The sequence below is a fragment of the Aquarana catesbeiana genome, linkage group LG04, assembly GCF_042186555.1.
Source record: "Aquarana catesbeiana isolate 2022-GZ linkage group LG04, ASM4218655v1, whole genome shotgun sequence".
NCBI lineage: Eukaryota > Metazoa > Chordata > Amphibia > Anura > Ranidae > Aquarana > Aquarana catesbeiana.
Window position 1 is genome coordinate 26,255,320 of NC_133327.1, and position 24,865 is coordinate 26,280,184.

The window sequence follows — 24,865 nt, forward strand, 5'->3', positions numbered from 1 at the left end:
GTCAGTGTATGTCAGGTAGGTCAGTGTATGTCAGCCAGATAGATCAGTGTATGTCAGGTAGGTCAGTGTATGTCAGGTAGGTCAGTGTGTGTCAGGTAGCTCAGTGTATATGTAGGTCAGATAGGTAGGTCAGTGTATGTCAGGTAGGTCAGTGTATCTCATGTAGGTCAATATATGTCAGATAGGTAGGTCAGTTTAAGTCAGTGTGTGTCAGGTAAGTCAGTGTGTGTCAGGTAAGTCAGTGTATGTCAGGAAGGTCAGTGTATGTCAGTGTATATTAGATAGGTAGGTCAGTGTGTGTCATGTAGGTCATTGTATGTCATGTAGGTCAGTGTATGTCAGGTAGGTCAGTGTATGTCATGTAGGTCAGTGTATGTCAGGTAGGTCAGTGCGTGTCAAGTAGGTCAGTGTGCGTCGGATAGGTCAGTGTACATAAAGGTCAGATAGGTAGGTCAGTGTATGTCAGGTAGGTCAGTGTATGTCAGGAAGGTCAGTGTGGGTCAGTGTATGTCAGATAGGTAGGTTAGTGTACGTCAGGTAGGTCAGTGTATGTCAGGTAGGTCGGTGTATGTCAGGTAGGTCAGTGTATGTCAGCCAGATAGGTCAGTGTATGTGAGATAGATAGGTCAGTGCCTGTCAGGTAGGTTAGTACGTGTCAGGTAGGTCAGTGTATGTCAGATAGGTAGGTCAGTTTAGGTCAGTGTATGTCAGGTAGGTCAGTGTGTGTCAGGTAGGTCAGTGTATGTCAGTGTATATCAGATAGGTAGGTCAGTGTGTGTCATGTAAGTCATTGTATGTCAGCCAGATAGGTCAGTGTATGTCAGATAGGTAGGTCAGTGTATGTCAGGTAGGTCAGTGTATGTCAGGTAGGTCAGTGCATGTCAGGAAGGTCAGTGTGGTAGGTAGGTTAGTGTATGTCAGGTAGGTCAGAGTATGTCAGCCAGATAGGTCAGTGTATAACAGATAGGTAGGTCACTGCCTGTCAGGTAGGTTAGTACGTGTCAGGTAGGGTGTATGTCAGCCAGGTAGGTCAGTTTATGTCAGTGCATGTCAGGTAGGTAGCACCCCCCTCCATACAACCCCGCTGCCCCCCCCCCCCCCCGGGTTCGGGCTCTGACTTCGGGCTGAAGCCCTTGGTCTTTTTGCCACCTAGCAACGCCCCTGGAAGACACCACACATTTGTTTTGGAATATGAGCTTTATTTGACCCTTACTCATGTTGGATAATATAGTCCGGTGAGAGTCTAAAATTTCTGCAAGGGTCAACAACAGAAGAATATAGAGGTGTTGGTCCTATTTGTATGTTATTATTTGCCTGGGGGGCATATTTCTCCAGTAGAGCTGAGGGGGTTTTCTTCAATTCATTTGACTTTTTGGACATCTGATCACTGAGGACTAACTATAATTGACTTTTGGCCAATACCCTAATTTATGAATACCTACTTTGTATCATGTATCCTTTTGGCACTGATCATTACTTTCCTGGTCTATAAACTATACTGCTTTCCTTAGAAAAGTAACACACCTCGCTTTAATGGAAATTTATTTGAAAAATATTATCTCATCTATAAATCACTTTCTTGAGAAAAGTCACACACCTATTTTTGATACAAATTTGTTGTAAAAAAATATTTCCTCTTTTACTACTATTTGCATTTGAGGAGGACATCCAAACACAAAATGTAATAAATGTTATTGCTCAAGTACCATGGTAAATAATAATAAAGTTTATTGTTACACAACCAGTAAAGTAAACTGTTCTGGAAAAACAGGATGTACCTTCACCATCCATCTGATCTTGAAGATAAACCTCAGAAATTCATATAAATAGCAGATAACTCCAAGCAACATTCAGCCAGAAGGAAAAAGGAATCTCCGGGACTAAGAAGATAAACATCTGGGAGCATTGTGGTACTGCTGTTCATTACTCTTCAGGTATGTGGCTTTATTATTGAAGGCATAGATTAGTGATGGTTCACTATTTAATGGTGGCTGTATCAGGTATAGCTTCTGCAACTTGCTTAAAGAGTACCTGTATTTAGACATTAAGGTTAGGTACTAAACCTAAATTAGGCGGGGTTTGGTAAAATAAATATTATACATATATTATTTACATACTCTATTCCATCTTGTTGCATATTAGTTGTTGGTAATTAAAAATCTAAAGAACATGTAAACCATAACTGCAACTTGCTAAACTACTGTATCATAAACAATTAAAATAACACTAAACAATATCCTTATTTGCCAAAACAGTCCATGCACATCCACTACCTATTGGCCTTGTAATCTATTTTTCTGGAAATCATTTCTTATTGGGTTTTTCTGTCTCCTTGTAACATCTTTTGTGAGCTCCTGAACCTCTCCTTTCCTCCCTAACTTTCCTTTGTGTGGAACAAGCAGTGCACGTTGGTGGCGGTCATGTGTAGTGCTTGATGCACGCTACAAATCCAATAGTTCATAGTCCATAGTCCATCTTGGAAGCAAGCAAGAGAGGGTGGCTTTATTATTACATAGTGTGAATGAACATAGTCACCATCTAACAGGAAGCTGAATATCACAGCATCAAAGAAAAAAAGAGGAATTTTGGAGATTTGCAGGAGGCCCAGAGAAAAAAAAGGGACCTTTTTGAGTTAAGAATACATACTTGAATTTTAACTTAAACTTTTAAAATACTGTTTTTACCTTTTATTCGTTCTTTGTTCCATCCAGTGGCGGGCACTCCATTAGGGGCGCCGCCCCCTCTCCATGCATCCGGCTCCCTAATCTACATGTGGGGCATCGGACATATGGATTCCAAAGGGTTTTTGTTTTTTTAAGCACGTGATTAGAGCCAGAGGCTCTAATAGGCTTAAAAAAGGATGAAAAGGGTGGGCTCAGGGCGCAGAGCACTATACCCCAAGCCCACCCAGTTGTGTGACAATAGCGAAATAATATTCTCTATTGTCACACTGATTTTCCTCCTGGCCAATCAGAAAGCAGGTCTTGAGACCCGTTTCCTGATTAGCCGAAAGGAGAAGCTATTGGCCTAGGAGGAAGGAGGAGACACAGGCCGCCGTTAGGAGACACAGAAGATGCCACTGCCCATCGCCCGGAGGGATGAGCTGCCCATGCCTTTTAGATGGAGTAAGTGCAGGGCCGACCAACCGGGGGGGTTGAGATTGACCCAACGGACTCATGGGGGGGGGTGGCTGTGGGTGCATTGCTTGTCACCCCCTCCACCAATAAAAAACCACCAGCCGCCACTGGTTCCATCTCTGTGTTTCCAGCAGCCATACTGACAATGTGCTTTACTGTGATAGGGAAAGCACTGGAATTGCGGCTGATAAAGTGCAGAGGGAGAAACTAGTAGAAGGGCCCTTTCACATGTGCTGTCCGATCAGGTCCGCCTGACAGTTTTTCAATTGACATCCGCCACTATCCGCCAGTCTGATCCTGCCCACAACAACCAGATGGATGGCAGTCCTATTTTCCATCCGTCTGGTGGATCAGATCGGATGGGATCGGATGAAGACGGAGAGGCAATCCATTATCGCCCGATCTCCCCATAGCTCAATGAGCGGAGATCGACCTGTCATCCGCCTGCTCAGCGGGGATCCCCCACTGAGCTAGAAGATTCTGTCCCACTAAGACCTTAAGCCCCTTTCACATATACAGACCATTCATTTTATCAGTTCAGTCACATTTTTTAAAAGAAAAAATGGTTGAAGTTTAGATCAGTTTTTCATAAGTTTTCATCAGTTTCTCATCAGTTTTTACATCAGTTTTTTTTTACATCCACTACCGATACAAAAATGGATCATTTGTCCATTTACATCTGTTTTTCATCCATTAAATTTTTTTTAACGGAACAAAAATGTGGATTTAAACTGATGTAAATGGATGATCATAATTTTTCCATAGAGATGCATTGATATCTGTTTTTCATCTGTCAGCAGATGGATGAAAAACAGACAAAAGGTCCACATATGTGAAAGGGGCCTAAGACTTGGCACTGGCATGTTTGTTAAAGTAGGTATAAATCCTTAACCACTTGCTGACCAGCCGCCGCAGTTGTACTGAGGCAGAATGGCACAGCTGGGCGAAAAAACTTTATGTAATTATCGTTATGATCGCTCGGGGCACACAGAGAACCGGTATCTGGTTTCCAGTTCTCTGAGGGGAGAACAGACAGATCATCTGTTCATACAGGGTATGGACAGCAATCTATCTCTTCCTCTACACAGTCCCCTCTCCCCTTCAGTTAGAACACACACTAGGGAACACATTAACCCCTTGATCTCCCCCTAGTGTTAACCCCTTCCCTGCCAGTGATATTTTTACAGTAATCAATGAATTTTTATAGCACTGATCACTGTAAAAATGCCAATGGTCCCAAACATGTGTCAAAATTTTCCGATGTGTCCGCCATAATATCTCAGTCCCGCAGTCCAGATCGCTGCCATTACTAGTAAAAAAAAAAATAATAATAATAAAAATGCCATAAAACTATCCCCTATTTTGTAGACGCTATAAATTTTGCGCAAACCAATCAATATACGCTTAATGATAAAAAAATATATAAAATAAAAAACTACTGACACCACCCCCCTGCCTTACAAACACTGTCCATTGCCCCAACCCCCTCCTAAAAATAAATTTCAAGTCACTCCAAATGAACTGGACTGCATAGACTTTACTAACATGGAAACTTATGGGGTGTACACACACTCGGACTTTTCGACCGGACTGGTCTGACGGACGCCGATGGACCAAATCCGGCGGACAATCCGATCGTGTGTGGTCTTCACCGGACCTTCAGCGGACTTTTCCAGTCGCAAATCTGATGGACTTTAGATTTGGAACAGGCTTCAAACCTTTACATCGTAACTCCGCCGGACCCAGAAATACGCTCGTCTGTATGCTAGTCCGATGGACAAAAACCGACCCTAGGGCAGCTATCGGCTACTGGCTATCAACTTCCTTATTTTAGTCCGGTGTACGTCATCACGTATGAATCCATCGGACTTTGGTGTGATCGTGTGTAGGCAAGTCCGTTCGTTGGGAAAATCCGTCGGAAGTCTGTCAAAAGTCCGCTGGAAAGTCTGTCGGACAAGTCCGGTCGAAAAGTCTGCCCGTGTGTACGCTGCAATAGGGGTTATTTTTAGACAGTACATTCTCACTGACTTTAATTAGATCCCAGAAAAAAAAATCCCCCAGAACAATAGATACAACACAAGGGGGTCAAACACACTCTAACTCATAAGCACATGGACAAACTATGAATACTAGTTTTTGCCCCCTAAAATATCACAAATGTTTTTTTCTGTTTTATCCATTTTTTTGGCACGTTTTTTTTTTTTTTCTCACAGCAATTTGGAATAGTGAATCTGCTCAAGGGTAAAGAATGCCCATTATGGACCAGAATGGGTAATCACAAAGGGGGAGGGATAAAGGGGTTGGGTTAGGGTATATAGTGAGGGATGGTTAGGGTAGAGCTCGGAAGACATAATTCTCCCTAGATCCTGCCCCTTAAATTATCACATCACATTTTTATGACTTGATTTTGCTACATCGGAGGTCTAAATGGGGCGGTGGGGGGTGATGAAAGGGGGAGGACGAGGGGATTGGGGGGGTGAGGGGAACTTAGACCAGGTGGAGAAGTCGGGTAACCCCCTAGATCTGTCTCTGAGGGGAAAATCTGCAGAAGTTTTTGCATTCAGAAGCAGGGTATCTCATGCTATCTCTTGCCTCCTTCTGGTGGAAAAATCTCATTATACTTTGTAGTTATAGTTACATAGTTACATAGTTAGTCAGGTTGAAAAAAGACACAAGTCCATCCAGTTCAACCTTAAATAAGGTTCAAGGAGATATACCTTTTAAAAGTACTGTATGTTATGTCCTGTCTGATATCTCAATGTCTTTTGTAATTTAGGATGTATTTTATGACGATGTACTGTGTTTTGTAATCCTTTCTTAAATAAATAAAAAGAACTTAAACACAAACTATGAATACTATCACCAGTGGCTAAAAGTCACAATGTGGTGGTATTTTTTCACAACTTTGGTTCTGGTTGGCCTTGGCCTTGCTACAGGAGCCATATTTGTAATTGAATGTTATTAAAAGTTACCTTTTCTTTTCACTCTACAGCAGCTGTGAGTTTTCCTGTTGGGTAGCTTCACCTTTTCTTTTTGTTATGGTCACCATTAGCACTAAGAGTGAGCTAAAGTCTAACTTTTTACATTTCCCATCACTTTTTGTCTCAGTGACAATTAAGGATGAGCTAAGGTGCAACTGAGCCCAGCTGTCACATGATAATAGGCCACTGGCCCAATTGCTGTGCCTGGGGAATTCCCCACCCAGCAGCCACACATAGCAATGGGGTGAGGATGCTGGTGACACCAGCTCACTCATTCTACTTTTACAAAGGGACAGGGATGTGACCATATCAGTTGACCAACTATGGCTGGGTGGCCATATTAGGTCAATGATGTAAATTTGTTACTTGCACCTGTGGAAAAGGAAATTTCCTGAACGCAGCTGATAGTTTCAATGGCTTGCTATCATGTGACAACTTCCAGTGGGTTCAAGCCAAACTGGGTTTTGGCTGAAATATAGCTCTTCCTTAAATTGGTTTTAAAGCCCCAAGATGTTTCAGCTTATGGCATTCTATGCATAAAGGTGAAATCCCTTCTGTGCTGCAGCTCCTCCCAGACCCCCCCCCCCCTTTTTTTCTTACCTGAGCCCGATCCAATCCAGTGATGTGCATGAGCGCAGAGGCTACAGCCACTATCTCACTCTTCATTGGACAGATTAATAGCAGAAGGAGCCATTGTCAATCAAATCCAGTGACACAGGAGTGGGGGCAGAGCCAAGTCCCGCTGTCTGGGTCAATGAACGTAGCAGTGGGACTCGGTAGCAAGCCCGTACAGGTGCCCCCAGGGAAAGCGGCTTTTTGTGAGGACACCCAGTTAAGAGGAGGGGCCTGGAATGTTGGTGGGGCACTCCAGAAGAAGAGGATTGGGGCTGCTCTGTGTAAAACGATTGCATAGAGCAGGTAAGTATAGGCATGTTTGTTATTTTTATTTAAAAAAACAAGGGATTACAACCCTTGTCTCATCACTGAGACAAAAGGCAATGGGAAAATGTTAAATTTTTTAACAGGAAATATTTGAGGTTAAATAAGGGGACACTTATTCTGGTGATAACTAAAAGGAAAATCTCCTCACTTTATTCTTACTTCTTGTTGCTACTCTGGGACCAGGAGTAAATAATTGACACAGGTTTTAATGCTTCCTTGCTCCATTAAAAACTAAAAACACAAATTTTTGGTTTTACATACACTATAATAGCCAATTAAAGGTTATTCTTTCAAAAATCAAAGAGCAAGTCTATCTCAATTATACCTATGCCTTATATTGATTGAGTTTTAATGATTAGGTCTTCACAAACCTGAGATTTCTAAAATCAAAGATCAAATACAGTCAACGTCAACAGTCAACATTTTATTGTGGCAAGATAACATTTTTGTTTATTTTCTCTACATTTTTCTTTAGGCGAATTTCTGAATCATGAGAATGATATTTCTACACTCCGCCGTCTTCTTGTGGATCCTCTGTGGGGTTTCCGCTGAGTGTAAGAAATGTTGTTCCTGACTGTTTGTTTAAAACTTTATATGCTTTATATTAGGCTGACATTAAAATTGTAATTATAAATATGCTGTATAAGCCACGTATAAATGATGGCAAAAAGATAGATAGATAGATTGCGATCGCGGGTCCCGTGGACTTGATGTCCGCGGGGATACTGATGTAAATCATTTCCCCGTTCTGCCTAGTGAAACTGATACTGATCACGGCTTCCTGTAATCGGGAGCAGTAATCAGTGTTGTGTCACACACAGCCCCTAACCCCCACAGTTAGAATCACTCCCTAGGACACACTTGACCCCTACAGCGCCACCTAGTGGTTAACCCCTTCACTGCCAGTCACATTTACACAGTAATCAATGCATTTTTAATTGCACTGATAGCTGTATAAATGTGAATGGTCCCAAAAACGCACAAAAGTGTCCGATCTGTCCGCCATAATGTCGCAGTCACGATAAGAATCGCTGATCACCGCCATTACTAATAAAAAAAAATTATTAATAAAAATTTCATAAAACTATCCCCTATTTTGTAAACACTATAACTTTTGCGCAAACCAATCAATAAACGCTTATTGCTTTTTTTTTTTTTTTTTACCAAAAATATGTATATGTAGAATACGTATCAGCCTAAACTGAGGGGAAAAAAAGTTTTTTATATATTTTTTGGGGATATTAATTATAGCAAAAAATATTGCGTTTTTTTCAAAATTGTCACTATTTTTTTGTTATAGCACAAAAAATAAAAACCGCAAAGGTGATCAAATACCACCAAAAGAAAGCTCTATTTATGGGGAAAAAAAGGATGTCAATTTTGTTTGGGAGCCATGTCGCACGACCGTGCAATTGTCAGTTTTAGCGACGCAGTGCCAAATCGCAAGAATTGCTCTGGTCTCTGGCCAGCCAAATGGTCTGGGGCTTAAGTGGTTAATCATAGATATGAGATAAATTATAGGTAGACAGAAAGAAAGGTAAATGCTTAGATACATTATTATTATTATTATTATTATTATTATTATTATTATACAGGATTTATATAGCGCCAACAGTTTGTACAGCTCTTTAGAATAAAAGGGAGACAATACAGCAACAATACACTTCAATACAAGAGGGTTAGGAGGGCCCTGCTCCTGGGAGCTTACAAGCTAATAGGGAGGGGGTGGTGGAATAAAAGGTAATAACTGTGAGTGATGAACTGATGGGAGAAATAAAAGATTTGGTTTGGGAGTTTATCAAGTGACCAAGGGAGGAGGTGTAGATGGAGAGGAGGAGGGGACCGAGGATAGAACATTGGGGGACTCCTACAGAAAGAGAAAGTGGAGAGGAGGAGACAGTTATACATAACACTGAAGGAGCGCTGTGATAGGTAGGGGGAGAACCAGGAGAGAGCAGAGTCTTGAAGGCAAAGAGAGTGGAGTTTTTTGAGGAGGAGGGGAATGTCAACAGTATCAATGGCTGCAGAGAGGTGTAGTACTATGAGTATGGAGTAGTTGGCATTGGTTTTAGCACTTAGTAAGTCATTAGTGAGTTTAAGTAAGTCAGTTACAGTGGAGTGTAGTAAGTGAAAGCCAGACTGTGAGAGGTCAAGAAGGTTGTTGTCAGTGAGGTAGGAGCTTAGACAGTTGTAAACCAATCTCTCTAAAAGTTTAGAGGTAAATGGGAGCAAGGAGATGGGTCTTAAGTTGTTCAGGTTGGTGGGGTCCAGCGAGGGCTTTTTAAGTATGGAGGTGATCATTGCATGTTTTAGAGGGTAGGGGAAGGTGCTGCAGAGAGGGAGAGAATGAAGATGTGTGAGAGAGGGAGCATAGGATAGAAGAAAAGGGTGACCGCAGTAGTGAGAGAACAGGGTCCAGCCGACAGGTGGTAAGGCGGTCTTCTGAGAAAACTTTAGTGACCTCTTTAGTAGTAACAACGTCAAAAGAGGAAAGTATTGAGGGTGGTTTTGTACAGGGTATGTTAAGTGGGATAACTATCTGTGCAGTGGAGATGCCCCATGAATTGCATCAATTTTGTTTTTGAAGTGATTGGCAATCTCATGAGTAAGATACAGTACATACTCAGTGAGTACAGATTTTTAAAAACATTTAAACATACTTTTCTGACTTCATAGCAGCATATGTTTGGTAGCTCCACCCTCGCTCCTACCCCATGAGACCACACTCCCATACATTTTGAGGCTGATTCAGAGACTGTGTTCCTTTTCTGACCTCCTCATAGGACCTATCAAGATGGTTTCTCTTACAGTCATTAATTAGGTTTACTGATGGATGTCAGCTCCTGGATCTCTGGCAGGGTCGTGAGTGGAGATGTTCCCAGCTATCAGCAGGACAATTACAGGATGATACCAGGTTCCCCAGCTACCAGTAGGGTGGTATTCATGGCACACAAAAAAATATGAGGATCAGTGCTCCCAATTATTGGTGGTACCGCCTGACACTGTATTCCCAGCTATCAGCAGAATTATGCTAAGATAAGGCTGGATTCCCCAGCAAATAGCAGGGTGGTATTTAAGGTACACATGCAATGAGGAGCATGTCTGAGAGTGTTCCCAGCCATCGGCAAGACTACTATATTTTTGACCAAATACCCGGCTAACAGCGATTGGTCCAGAGTGTGCCCAGTATGAGTAATGATCACCCTGTGGAAGAGTTCTAGGATGCATAAGTATGAGCAACTTGAGATGAGCACAACCCACTTGACCAGACAACATGCCGCCTGTTAGGGTAACTCCACTTTTGTTAAAACAAAATCATATGCAGAGGACTAGCCTCTCTGGGTGATCTATGTACATTGCAGCATTTTATCAAAGTTTGGTGCAGTTTCCTACCTTGTCTTTTTCTGTCCTCAACAGATAACTGGTTACTTCATCCTTTTCTGCTACCTGTTAGTCAGAGTCTGGTTCATTAGCTTCCTGGTGGAATCACGGTGCTCTGATGTGGGAAACTTCAGTGTCAGTATTCCTCTAGCAGTGGTTTTTTTCTCACCTAGAAAGAGAAATAACTATTGCATTGTCTTTTTTTGACAGCTTAGGAAACTTTAGCAGCTGGGGTTTGAATAGAAATGGTAATTTTTTGGGGGGCACATGCGCGGTGCAAAACTAGCCGGAAGCTAGGAGTTGGAGCTCAAAGCACACAATTTTCTCTCGGACAGCCCCAGCACCCCTGTGGGACTCACGGTGCATATCGAAAAAAAAGAACACGCTCAGTGGTCCCTAACAAACTACCTTATCGGGGTACGGTAACAGACCTTGATGTCACAAGATGGCACCCAGCAGAAACGTGTTCCTCCAGACATCCCCGATCCAGCGGCCTCTCCTACAGCCTCTTCAGAGCAAAGTGAGTACACCCCTCATCTCACTAGGGCTGACCTGGAAGACAGTTTGTCCACGATGTATGACAGACTTGCAAATAAATTCCTGGCAGAATTACACAAATCCACCAAAACTCTGCCCCAGGAAATTCCAGCACTAGGGAGGCGAACAGACATATTAGAAATCAAACATGATGAACTACGCCTGGCATATGTAGACCTCCGCAAAGATCATGAGGTCCTCTCAAGCACGGTTCTTCAATTACAAAATCACCTTGAATATTTAGACAACCGTAATAGAAGAAACAACATCAGGGTCCGTGGTGTGCCAGAAACAGTCACTGATTTGCCAGAAGCCATTAAGAGACTGTTTCACTCCCTGCTTCCAAACCAGCCTGAGGCCTCATTCATATGCAACAGGATACATAGAGCCTTAAGATCCAAACCGCCACCTGGAAAACCTCCTAGGGACATTGTGATGTGCCTGAAGGACTTTCTAGTGAAGGAGGCATCCCACAACACCCCTCGCATCCAGCTAGATGGGAAACATGGTTCAAATACACCCAGATATCTCCCCAGCGACCCTGTAGAAAGGGAGACAGATGAAGGAGGTCACTTCGGTCCTGCAATCGGCAAGGGGGTTTTCATTTAAGCTTTCGATCCCCCATAATGGCACTCCCTATACCACCACCACGGTCATGGAAGGCAGGGAAATCCTGGTGAAATTGGGCCTCCTGGATCCTCAGAACGCGCCAAGGCTCCTCGCCCAACCCCAATATGGGCTACCCCATCACCCCAACGGGACAGGAGGAACCGCCAACACTCCAGGCATCTGGTCACCTGAATCTGGATGGTCAGAACAGAGCATCACACTCCCTACCCGCGGAGGATGGTTAGTATTCCAGAACAGTCTAAAATCTTTTTCTATTATCCACTATTTTCGACATTGAAATTAGCATTTTGGTCTCATACTCCCTAGCAAGTGTATCTTCTCACCCGCTTAAGCAGCCCCCCCACCCACAATCGCTCTTATCAAGATATATACATCTCTCCCACCCTTTATCTGAAGAGAGAGACCCTTGATTTATCCACTTACCTTCCCCCTCATTCCCCCCTTACCAGTGGGATTTCAAGAGCATGTGGGGTATTGAACTAGATAGTCTGCTGAACTTGGTTATGTGGGTGAGATGGTCTCCCCATCCTGGCCCCTTAGAGTTTGGTCACTTACTAAGTTTTTAAAGTTTTGCTTTTTATGTTTTTTTTATATTGCTGAGATAATAGACTTTGAACATAATGTTATTAAAATTTAAAAACAAAGATAGCATTCGTTTGCACTGCATCTGTGCCAATTTGTGCTGCAAAAACGGATGTATGTGCTGGTTTGGTTTCAGAGATATTGCGCATTATAGTTACTGAAACCTCTCCCACTTTGCACTACATGTTATTAAATTTTCAAAACAATTATACAATTTGTTTGTGCTGATTTTCACCAAAAAAACTAACTTTCTGTTTGTTCGCTTTTTGAGATATTGGACATTCAACGATAGATTATGTAACCTAAAGCCCCGCCCACTTTGCACATTATTACATTTCAAAAACAAATATACCATATTTATACTGCATAGGCAGGAAAAACAAGCATATTGGTACAGTGTATTTTTTCATATGGCACTCTCACTTTGTATCAGAAAGAATGATTATGGGACTCATGCTTTTAACCTGAGCTACCCTAAAAACCTAAAATATACCTTTGAAGTTTTTCAGAAGATCTTTTTAGAGCTAGATGTGGGGAATGTATCTTCAAAAGTTCACACTTTAAAGTGCAAATTACTTCCCTAAAAGGCTTAAAACAAGTTAATACATTCTGTGTCCTGTGTTCTTTATTGATATACTGTGGGGGTTAATTACTAAAAGTCAAAACCACTTTGCACTGAAAGTGCACTTGGAAGTAAATTTGCTGTAAATCCAAGGGGGACGTGCAAGGAAAATAAAAAACAACATTTTAGCTTGCACATGATTGGATTATAAAATCAGCAGAACTTCCACTCATTTCAGATTTACCCCTTAGGTTTAGAGCGACTGCACTTCCAAGTGCACTTGCACTGCAAAGTGGATTTGCCTTTTGTAAATAACCCCCTGTATGTTACATGTGTTAGCTAAGAAAGAGGCATTTTTTTTTCTTTCTTTTTTTTTTTTTAATGTTTACATTTACATTTGATGCTGCTTTAATAATAGTACATTTGTAACACTTTAGAAATAATAAATGTTAATTTGTTTTGAAAGCCTGTTTCATGAGACTATTCCTTTTAAAAAAAACAAAACATATTATTGTATTATTTTTATATAAAAACCTTCAAACATATATCAAACACATTTGGAAAATAAATGTTACCAACTTAAAAAAACTGAGTAAGTCGCAAGTTAATATCATTTAAAACTAAGTAATAGGGCAGCACAGTGGTGTAGTGGTTAGCACTTTCACCTAGCTACAAAAAGGTCACTGCTTCAGACCACGACACTATCTGCCTGGAGTTTGTATGTTCTACCCTGTGCCTGCGTAGGTTTCCTCCCACACTCCAAAGACATGCTCCTGTGTAAATTTGCCCTAGTATGTGTATGTATGAATGTGAGTCAGGGATCTTAAAATGTAAGCTCTTTGAGGGCAGGGACTGATGTGAATGTACAATGTATATGTAAAGTGCTGCGTAAATTGATGGTGCTATATAAGTACTTGAAATAAATAAGTTAATGTATGTGTTCTTAACTTATACTTTTCTAGAAACTGCAAAAATTAAGTTGGCTTTACTTGAACCCATGGTCTATAAACTTGAAAAATTGAGTTGGCTTTAACCACTTCAGCCCCGGAAGGTTTTACCCCCTTCCTGACAGAGCACTTTTTGCAATTTGGCACTGCGTCGCTTTAACTGCTAATTGCGCGGTCATGCGATGTTGTACCCAAAGGAAATTTACATCCTTTTTTCCCACAAATAGAGATTTCTTTTGATGGTATTTGATCACCTCTGCGGTTTTTATTTTTTGCGCTATAAACGAAAAAAGACCGAAAATTTTGAAAAAAAATGATATTTTCTACTTTTTGTTATAAAATAAATCCAATAAACTCAATTTTAGTCATACATTTAGGCCAAAATGTATACAGCCACATGTCTTTGGTAAAAAAAAGTCAATAAGTGTATATTTTTGGTTTGCACAAAAGTTATAGCGTCTACAAACTGGGGTACATTTTCTGGAATTTACACAGCTTTTAGTTTATGACTGCTCATTTCTCGAGGTGCTAAAATGGCAGGGCAGTACAACCACCCCCCCAAATGACCCAATTTTGGAAAGTAGACACCCCAAGGAAATTGCTGAGAGGCATGTTGAGCCCATTGAATATTTTATTTTTTTGTCCCAAGTGATTGAATAATGACAAAAAAAATATATTTTACAAAAAGTTGTCACTAAATGATATATTTCTCACACATGCCATGGTTATATGCAGAATTGCACCCCAAAATACATTTTGCTGCTTCTCCTAGGTACGGGGATACCACATGTGTAGGACTTTTTGGGAGCCTAGCCGCATACGGGGCCCCCAAAAACCAAAAACCATTCACCACCTTCAGGATTTCTAAGAGCGTAAATTTTTGATTTCACTCCTCACTACCTATTACAGTTTTGAAGGCCATAAAATGCCAAGATGGCACAACCCCCCCCCCCAAATGACCCCATTTTGGAAAGTCGACACCCTCAAGCTATTTGCTGAGAGGCATGTTGAATTCCATGGAATATTTTATATTTTGCCACAAGTTGCGTTGCGGGAAAATGACAAACTTTTTTTTTTTTTGCACAAAGTTGTCACTAAATGATATATTGCTCACACAAGCCATGTGCATATGTGGAATTGCACCCCCAAAATACATTCTGCTGCTTCTCCTGAGTACGGGGATACCACATGTGTGGGACTTTTTGGGAGCCTATCCGCGTACGGAGCATCGAAAACCAAGCAACGCCTTCAGGATTTCTAAGGGGCGTAAATTTTTGATTTCACTCCTCACTACCTATCACAGTTTTGAAGGCCATAAAATGCTAAGATGGCACAACCCCCCCCCCCCCAAATGACCCCATTTTTGAAAGTAGACACCCCAAGCTATTTGCTGAGAGGCATGGTGAGTATTCTGCAGCTCTCATTTGTTTTTTTTAAATGAAGAAAGAAAAGAAACATTTTCTTTTTTTGCTTTTTTCAATTTTCAAAACTTTGTGACAAAAAGCGAGGTCTGCAAAATACTCACTATACCTCTCAACAAATAGCTTGGGGTGTCTACTTTCCAAAATGAGGTCATTTGGGGGGGGGGGGGGTTGTGCCATCTGGGCATTCAATGGCCTCCAAAACTGTGATAGGCAGTGAGGAGTGAAATCAAAAATTTACACCCTTAGAAACACTGAAGGCGGTGCTTGAATTTCAGGGTCCCGTACGCAGCTAGGCTCCCAAAAAGTCTCACACATGTGGTATCCCTGTACTCAGGAGAAGCAACGGAATGTATTTTGGGGTGTAATTTCACATATGCCCATGGCATGTTTGAGCAATATATCATTTAGTGACAATTTTGTGAAAAAAAAAAATGTCTTTTTCCCGCAACTTGTGTCACAATATAAAATATTCCATGGACTCGACATGCCTCTCAGCAAATAGCTTGGGGTGTCTACTTTCCAAAATGGGGTCATTTGGAGGGGTTTTGAAATGTCCTGCCATTTTATGCACAACATTTAGAAACTTATGTCACACATCACCCTTTCTTCTAACCACTTGAAGACAAAGCTCTTTCTGACACTTTTTGTTTACATGAAAAAATATATTTTTTTTGCAAAAAAATTACTTTGAACCCCCAAACATTATATATTTTTTAAAGCAAAGGCCCTACAGATTAAAATGGTGGGTGTTTCATTTTTTTCACACAGTATTTGCGCAGCAATTTTTCAAACACTTTTTTTGGGATAAAACACACTTTTTTTTTATTTTAATGCACTAAAACACACTATATTGCCCAAATGTTTGATGAAATAAAAAAGATGATCTTAGGCCGAGTACATGGATACCAAACACAACATGCTTTAAAATTGCGCACAAACGTGCAGTGACGACAAACTACATACATTTTTAAAAGCCTTTAAAAGCCTTTACAGGTTACCACTTTAGATTTAGAGAGGAGGTCTACTGCTAAAATAACTTCCCTCGATCTGACCTTCACGGTGATACCTCACATGCATGGTGCAATTGCTGTTTACATTTGACGCTTGCGTTCGCCTTTGCGCGAGAGCAGGGGGGGACAGGGGTGCTTTTTTTTTTCTTTATTTTTGCTTTTGTTATCTTATTTTTAAACTGTTCTTTTAATTTTTTTTATCATTTGTATTGTTATCTCAGGGAATGTAAATATCCCCTATGATGGCAATAGGTAGTGACAGGTACTCTTTTTTGAAAAAATTGGGGTCTATTAGACCCTAGATCTCTCCTCTGCCCTCATAGCATCTGACATCTGACCACACCAAGATCAGTGTGATAAAATGTTTTCCCAATTTCCCAATGGCGCTGTTTACATCTGGCGAAATCTAAGTCATGAAATGCTCATAGCTTCCGGTTTCTTAGGCCATAGAGATGATTGGAGCCAATCTGGTCTCTGATCAGCTCTATGGTCAGCTGGCAGAATCACCTGCTGCATTCTCAGGTTCCCTGTTGAAACAGGAGAGCCAGAGAAAACCATGGAAGACAGTGGGGGGGGGACATTCCCTCCCACTGCTTGTAAAAGCAGTCTAGAGGCTAATTAGCCACTAGGATTGCTTTTACATGAAAGACGACCGCTGGTTGCAAAGAATGATACCAAGATGATATCTAAACCTGCAGGCATCATTCTGGTATAACCACTCAAAGTCCAGCAACATACCAGTATATTGCTGGTCCTTGTTGGACTTATATTGTAATCTTTTTTTAAATGCAGCCTGTGGGCTGAAAGAAAAAAAGAGATTGATCGGTGGGTATGCCCACCATTAGAATACCTCCCTTCATCCACCCACTTCTAATGATAAGCATACATGCACCATTTATATATGCCGAAGCATGGGGACATCCGCACCAAAAATTAGGAGCAAATCGCTCCTCCGCCCCTGCTGCCTCCATGCTTCGGTATATATGCTCTTTTTTTTTAACTGTGGTGGTGAAATCACCCTCTACAGCGCTGGAGTCACGGCTTTATGTATCCTGGGAGCAAACGCCGTTGCTGTCAAGATAAATAAATCCGCGCTGCAACTGAATGTCGCACCTGCTAAGCAAATGATGGTTAACAATAAAACAAAGTATATAAACCGAATTCACCAAAAGAAAATGATGGATGAAATAGTGGCGCTAATCCCCAGGTGGGGAGATGCCAGACACTCTTATCCAGCCAGTGAGCTGAATACAGATGTGACTAGAGAAAACGTTTTTTTTTCACTTTTTTTTCACTTTTTCTCTAATCACGTCTGTATTCAGCTCACTGGCTGGATAAGAGTGTCTGGCATCTCCCCACCTGGGGATTAGCGCCACTATTTCATCCATCATTTTCTTTTGGTGAATTCGGTTTATATACATTTTATTGTTAAGTGGCAGCTTTGGTAGGGTTTTGACATTTATTAACATAGCGCGGAGGTGGTAATACAGGTCAGGGGTGGCATAATTTGCACCTGGTTATCTCCAGTTTTCAATAAAACAAAGTAACATTACAGTATAACAGTAAGACATACCATACCTGCAAAGCAAATACAAAAACAGTAAAAAATAAAACATTTTTTAATGCAACCTGTGCCTAAAATATATATATGCTGAAGCATGGGGGCATCCACCCACAAAAGGTAGGAGCAAATCACTCCTCCGCCTCTGCTGCACCCATGCTTCGGCATATATGTTCTTTTTTTTAACTGTTGTGGTGAAATCACCTCCAACAGTGCTGGAGTCACGGCTTTATGTATCGTGGGAGCAAACGCTGTTGCTGTCAAGATAAATAAATCCACGCTGCAACTGAATGGCGTACCTGAAAACAAAAAACGGTTAACAATAAAACACAGTAAACAGCAAAGTATAAAATAATTAAATACCTGCAAAGCAAACATGATAAAACATAATAACAATAAAACATTGCAGAATAGAATACAGTAAAAAAGAGCAGAATAGAGAGAGAGAGAGAACAATAAAACAACTATTTTTGCTTTTTTTATTTTATATTTTTTTTGTGTATTTTTTTTTTCACTTTTTTTTTTTTTACACTTTTTTTGTAACTGTAACTTTTGTAACTGTAACCGGTTCCAGGTTCGGGTCTCTCAAAATGTGATGGCATCTTGGGAGACCCTGTGAAAGTGTGCCTAGTCTGTGCAATGCTGTACCCTACGCTAAAACTCAACTAGTGTATGGTAGAGCTCAAAACATTCACCAATGCAAAGACCAGGATTATCAGGACAGGAGGGACAATAATAGCGGGTGTCACGCCTATATCCGCGCTTTCTACAGACACAACATTTTCTTTGGGGGGCTCGTTGGGTAGGGGTACTCGGGAGGACAAAAGGAAAATGCCTCTCACGCAGCTTACTGCATTTGGTTGGGGAAGGTGAGGTGGAGCACCGTCGGGAAACAGAAGGGCTCTGACGATCTCTTCCTGGAATTTAAGGAAGGATCCAGTCTATCCTGAAGCTCTGTATAGCATATGAGCGTTCAGCAAAGTCAATTGAAATAAGTATACAGATACTTTTTTATACCAGCATCTGGCCTTACGGGCAACTAGGTACGGCGCCAACAACTGGTCGTTGAGGTCCACCCCTCCCATATTTTGGTTATATTCGTGGATACAGAGGGGTTTCTCCACAACACCAGTCGCCGTAGTAATTTGAACAGTCGTGTCTGCATGAAGGGAGGTAAGAACGAAAACATTCTTATTATCCCTCCACTTCATAGCGAGCAAGTTATTACACTTCAAGCAGGCTCTCTCCCCCAGCCTAAGACGGGAATCTACAAGCCTCTGGGGAAAGCCCCGACGATTAGATCGCACGGTGCCACATGCTCCAATCTGATGATCAAACAAGTGACTAAAAAGTGTCACGCTCATGTAATATTTGTCCACGTACAAGTGGTACCCGAAGTCCCACACAATCTTGCCAGCGCTTCCTATGTAGTCAGGGCAATTAATCGGATCTACGTGACTATCTCTTCCCTCGTAAACCATAAAACTACATGTATAGCCTGTGGCCCTGTCACAGAGCTTATACATCTTGATCCCGTATCTGGCACGCTTGCTGGGAAGGTACTGTTTGAATGACAAGTGGCCAGAAAACTTAATCAGGGACTCATCATCGCAGACAACTTGATGGGGAATAAACAGGTCTGCAAAACGTTGGTTGAAGTGGTTTACGAGGAACCAAATTTTGTAGAGCCGATCGTATCCGGGGTCTCCACTAGGACGACAGAGTTCATTGTTGTTGAAGTGCATAAACTGCAAAATCTGCTCATATCATGTCCTGGCCATGGAAGCAAAGAACACCGGCATATGGTGAATTGGGTCAGTGGACCAATATGACTGCAACTCACTCTTTTTGGTTATGCCCATGAGGAGGGATAGGCCCAGAAAGATCTTACATTCAGACAAGGATAAAAATTGCTTTGGTCCACAATAGATCTATAGAGATCTTCAGTGAAAAACAGCGAATAAATATCAAGTGACGTAAAATCAACTGTTTCCACCTGAATGCCGGGTTGGCCAGTCAATGGGGGAAGTACGGGCGCTGCAGAAGTGGTGGGTTCCCAATTAGGATTGGCGAATGCAGCAGGAAGGGCACTATGGGCATGTCATGCTCAGAAATGTGTAGGCCTCTTCACTACTGTACTTACGATTTGCCATTTTGGGCTCTAAATTTTGTGGTACAGTAGTGAGACTCACAGGTAAAAAAGCTCCTGACTGTTAGCGACTGTATGAAAACGCTACCAAAAAACTGTTAGCGATCGCAGGGATCAGGCCTGACTCTGTGAATGCTGCAGTTATGTGTTTAGTGTTTTGTAAGTGACAGTGATCAATCGATACTGCACTTGGGTGGGCTGGGCTGGGCGGAGGGGCAAAACGCAGGTGCTAGCAGGAATCTGGGCTGATCCAGCTAACATTGCATTATTGGGAACCCTAAACTTCTGGGGACGCTAGTATAGATCTGATCGGATCAGATATTGATCCGTTCAAATATTATACCACTAAGGGAGGCTTATGCTGCGTGCATGGATGTTAGCGGTACTGGCACTAACCTGACGCAGCCTGGGGTGACGCAGACCCTATATGATCCTAAAACCTAACATATATCAACCGCCAGGCGATTAGGGGGTTAAACCTTTATTAGGTAATAAACGGCGGGTGCCCTGACACTATAAAAAACTAACTAACCAGCGTCACCCATAACAGTTATATGGTGATCACTGGTGAAAGGGTTAACTAGGGGGCAATCAGGGGGTCAAAACCTTTACTAGGTAGTATATGGGGGTACCTGACGCTATAAACACCTGACGGCAAACCTAAATACTTACCTGCCTCACTAGTGTCACCTTTGACACTAATACAGCGATCAGATAAACGATTCTGTTTTTCAGTGCTTTCTGTTAGTTCGTTCTGACCAGCCGACCATTTTGAAGCCATGTTGCGGTTACGTACTCATCGTAGAGTTTGTGCAGTGCAGGGGCTTAATGTGTTGGGGTTCTTACTTTGACTAAAGCCCAGTCCATGAACAGAGCGGGGAGGAGTTCATGGACGAAGAATTGGTTGTTCCTGCGTGATCAATTCTCGCACATGCCTTTGTTGCGGGAGATCCGTGAGAATAATCCTGATGATTTCAGGAATTATCTCTGAATGACGGACCCCATTTTTCACTGTTTGTTGGCTTTGCTGTCCCCTTATATTAGCAGGCAGGACACCTGCATGCAGCAAGCCATCGCTCCCGAACAGAGAAGTCTGCAGGACATCAAGTTCTCGACAGGCGTCACCCCCAAGGCTCTGGGGATCATTATTCCAGAGACCTGTTCTGCCATCATACAGGTCCTGCAGAAGCACTATATTAAGGTAAGATTTCTCCTTTAACATCACATTCTATGTATTTAATGTATTGTACTTCTTTCATCATTCCATAATTGCCATGATTGTAATATGCTGTGAATGTTTCCTTTGTTCTCATGCATGCTGGAAGTTTTTAAACTACCTTTTTTGTCCTTCATGCCTATGTGCCTTCACTAACCTCGCCAGCATGCTATCCTGGGCCCAAACACACCTAGCCTAGTAACTTAACAATGTATTTTGTCAGCTCCATAGTAGTGCTTTACCCTAAACACCCCCTAAAATGTTTTTAAATGTTATTTGTATCCTTAAATTTATACAGAGTGCCTAAGGCTTTTTTTGGGGTCCCAAAATCATTTGGAACCCTCCCTCCCCCAAAACGGCTAAGTCAACCAATACCAATCCTCTTTCTGCTGACTTTGCCCAATCCATACACACTATACCAACCTCTTTTGTGGTCATATTTATGGATGAATTCACCAAACCATGTAGTGAAAGGGCCTACCTGAATACTTTCAAATGGTTTTTTCTTGTTTGACTCCACAGTTTCCTTCAATGCCACAGGAATGACAGACTGTGGCCTCCCAGTTTGCCCAGCGGTGGGATTTTTCCAACTGCGGAGTGGCAATAGATGGGAAGCACATCCACATCATCCCACCCCCCAAATCAGGGTCATACTATTATAATTACAAGAGGTTTAATAGCATGGTGTTGTTGGCGGTGGTGTCGGCGACATATGAGTTTCTCTATGTGGATGTGGGGAAGAATGGCTGGATGTCAGATGGTTGAGTCATCGCCCACACAGTTCTACACATGGCTCCAGAATGGTGGCTGGGGATTGCCACCTGCTGAAGAGAACGTGGAAGGACTCCCGTTTGTCTTTGTCGCTGATGAAGCATTTGGGCTGGGTAATCACCTGATGCGGCCGTTCCTGATGAGGACAATCACCCCGGACCAGGGGGTTTTTAACTACCGGCTGGCCAGAAGAGTGGTGGAGAATGCTTTTGGGATAATGGCCAGCCGGTTCCACCTATTCCTTACAGCAGTCAACATGGCGGAATATAAACTGAATCATATTGTCCTTGCTTGTTGCATACTCCATAATTTCTTACGGAAAAAAATCTACAAACTATGTGGCCTCAGTTGTGCCTGAGGCTGGATTTCATGAAAAAAAACCCTGATGGCACTTGAACCTGGCCGTCCTGGCTTGCCCCACTAAAGCGCCCGTGAAGTCCATCAAAAATATATGGAATTCTTTGTGGGTAGGGGGGCCATTGATATGCCAGAAAATGTTTAATAAACATTTTAAAAATATATTTTTTAGTTAATGATTCACTATAAACCTGCCCTCACCAACAGTGAAATCAAATAGCAGCGCTAAAAACTAAATAAGACCTAAAAAAAGTTTGTGACAAATTAAATGTGACAAACTAATTACCACCACTTCTCTATGAGCAAAATATAATCTTGTGTTATAAATAAACATACAATATATAATAGACTGATATTACACATATAAAGTCCAATAATCAGTGACGTAGTGATGTAAGTGATGATTCATAACATGATATGATATAGATCTTCAGATTTGCTGAGGAAGCCCATACGGACGATACGTGTGCGAGGGGCTCCGTGACGCCAGTACAGCCACCCATCTGGTTCTATTTTTATATGCTTTATACTCCTGCACTGGGAAACAGTGCTACCATTATTTGGGAATATGTTCACACCCCATTTCCACGTGAAGCATGTTTTTATACCCTACCTAAGACGCGTAAGAATGTAAAGGACCCCCCCGGTCGCCCCATTGTATCTGGAAATGGATGCCTAATGGGGCGTACACACGGTCGGACTTTCTGGAAAGCTAGGTCCGACGTACTTGCCGCCAGACTTCTGGCGGACTACCGCTGGACTTTCTGAACGGCCAGACTTGCCTACACACGGCCGGACTTTCCGGAATCCGGTCTTCCCGACGGACTTTCAGAATGAAGGGACTTTCCCACACACGGACAAGTCCATTCATTTTGAACGTGACTCGGGTACGACGGGACTAGAAAAGGAATTCAATCTCGCCGTTTTTTTTGGCGAGATTGAAACCTTGCGAGCCCCGTCGAAGGCATCCCAGGCCCTTAGGTCTGGTATGGAACTTTAAGGGGAACCCCCTACGCCGAAAAACCGGCGTGGGGTCCCCCCAAAATCCATACCAGACCCCGATCCGAGCACGCAGCCCGGCCGGTCAGGAAAGGGGGTGGGGACGAGCGAGCGCCCCCCCCCCTTAACCATACCAGGCCACATGCCCTCAACATGGGGGGTGCTTTGGGGGAGGGGGCGCCTTGCGGTGCCCCCCCACCACAAAGCACCTTGTCCCCATGTTGATGAGGACAAGGGCCTCTTCCCAACAACCCTGGCCGTTGGTTGTCGGGGTCTGCGGGCGGGGGGCTTATCGGAATCCGGGAGCCCCCTATAATAAGAGGGCCCCCAGATCCCGGCCCCCCCACCCTATGTGAATGAGTATGGGGTACATGGTACCACGCCCCCGTGGTCGACCACGCCCCCTAAAACGTCACAGTCCCAGCATGCCCAGGGACTGTGACATCATATGGGGGCGGGGTCTCCGCCTATATAAGTCACAACGGAGCCCTCAGAGACCAGTCCAGCCGGAGAGAGCGTCGTGTCAACATCTGGGGAAGAGAAGCCCAGAAGCCCAGAAGCCCGGACCTCCGCTGGCAATAGAGCTACCTGAAGACAGCGGAGGGGCCGGCCGAAGAACCAACCGGACGCCGGGAGAAGAGGAACCGGAGGGACCCCGAAGCCGGAGCAAGATCCCCCCCCGGAGCTGTTTAATAAAATATTTTAAAAACCTGTGTTGTGTTTTATTATTTACACTTTTTCCCTAGGTGAATGGGTAGGGGTACCATGTACCCCATACTCATTCACATAGGGTGGGGGGGCCGGGATCTGGGGGCCCTCTTATTATAGGGGGCTCCCGGATTCCGATAAGCCCCCCGCCCGCAGACCCCGACAACCAACGGCCAGGGTTGTCGGGAAGAGGCCCTTGTCCTCATCAACATGGGGACAAGGTGCTTTGTGGTGGGGGGGCACTGCAAGGCGCCCCCTCCCCCAAAGCACCCCCCATGTTGAGGGCATGCGGCCTGGTACGGTTCAGGAGGGGGGGGGGGCGCTCGCTCGTCCCCACCCCCCTTCCTGACCGGCCGGGCTGCGTGCTTGGATCGGGGTCTGGTATGGATTTTGGGGGGACCCCCACGCCGGTTTTTCGGTGTAGGGGGTTCCCCTTAAAGTTCCATACCAGACCTAAGGGCCTGGGATGCCCCCCGCGCTCGCCGCAATGGAAAAATTTGTTTTTCCTATTGCAGCGAGCGCGAGATGCAGTAACCTGCTCCTCCGTCGTATCTGGTCCGTCGGACCAGCATACAGACGAACGGGCTTTCCGTCAGGAACTGAGTCCGGCGGAGTTACGACGTAAGATTTGAAGCAAGTTTCAAATCTAAAGTACGTTGGATTTCCGGCCGAAACGGTCCGTCGGAAGTCCGATGGAGACCACACACGGTCGGATTGTCCGCCGGATTTGGTCCGGCGGCGTCCGGCGGACTTTTGCATGTGAAAAGTCCGACCGTGTGTACGCCCCATAACTGAAAATAGAGCGCTTGCACATATACTCTGGATACCTAACAGGGATTGATTGGAGGTTATCACTTTGCCCCCTACTGTGTGGGAATAGCCTGTGAGCCGAACACGAGAGTGTAAGGCAAAAGTAGCTGGTGAGTTTGCTCGCTGAAGGGGAGTGGAGGTCACATATCACAGCGGTGTGG

At 43.2% G+C, this 24,865-nt stretch overlaps 1 protein-coding gene across 1 annotated transcript in view; it reads left to right on the forward strand.

The window, feature by feature from the left end:
• Positions 1 to 1,818: 1,818 nt before the first annotated feature.
• LOC141139113 (fucolectin-1-like) overlaps positions 1,819 to 24,865 on the forward strand; it is a 71,696-nt gene continuing 48,649 nt past the window's right edge. Inside the window, exons 1-2 of the mRNA XM_073624931.1 lie at positions 1,819 to 1,934; positions 7,536 to 7,614. Coding sequence (XP_073481032.1) covers positions 7,551 to 7,614 — 64 coding nt within the window. The 5' untranslated portion in view covers positions 1,819 to 1,934; positions 7,536 to 7,550. The remainder of the gene's footprint in view (positions 1,935 to 7,535; positions 7,615 to 24,865) is intronic.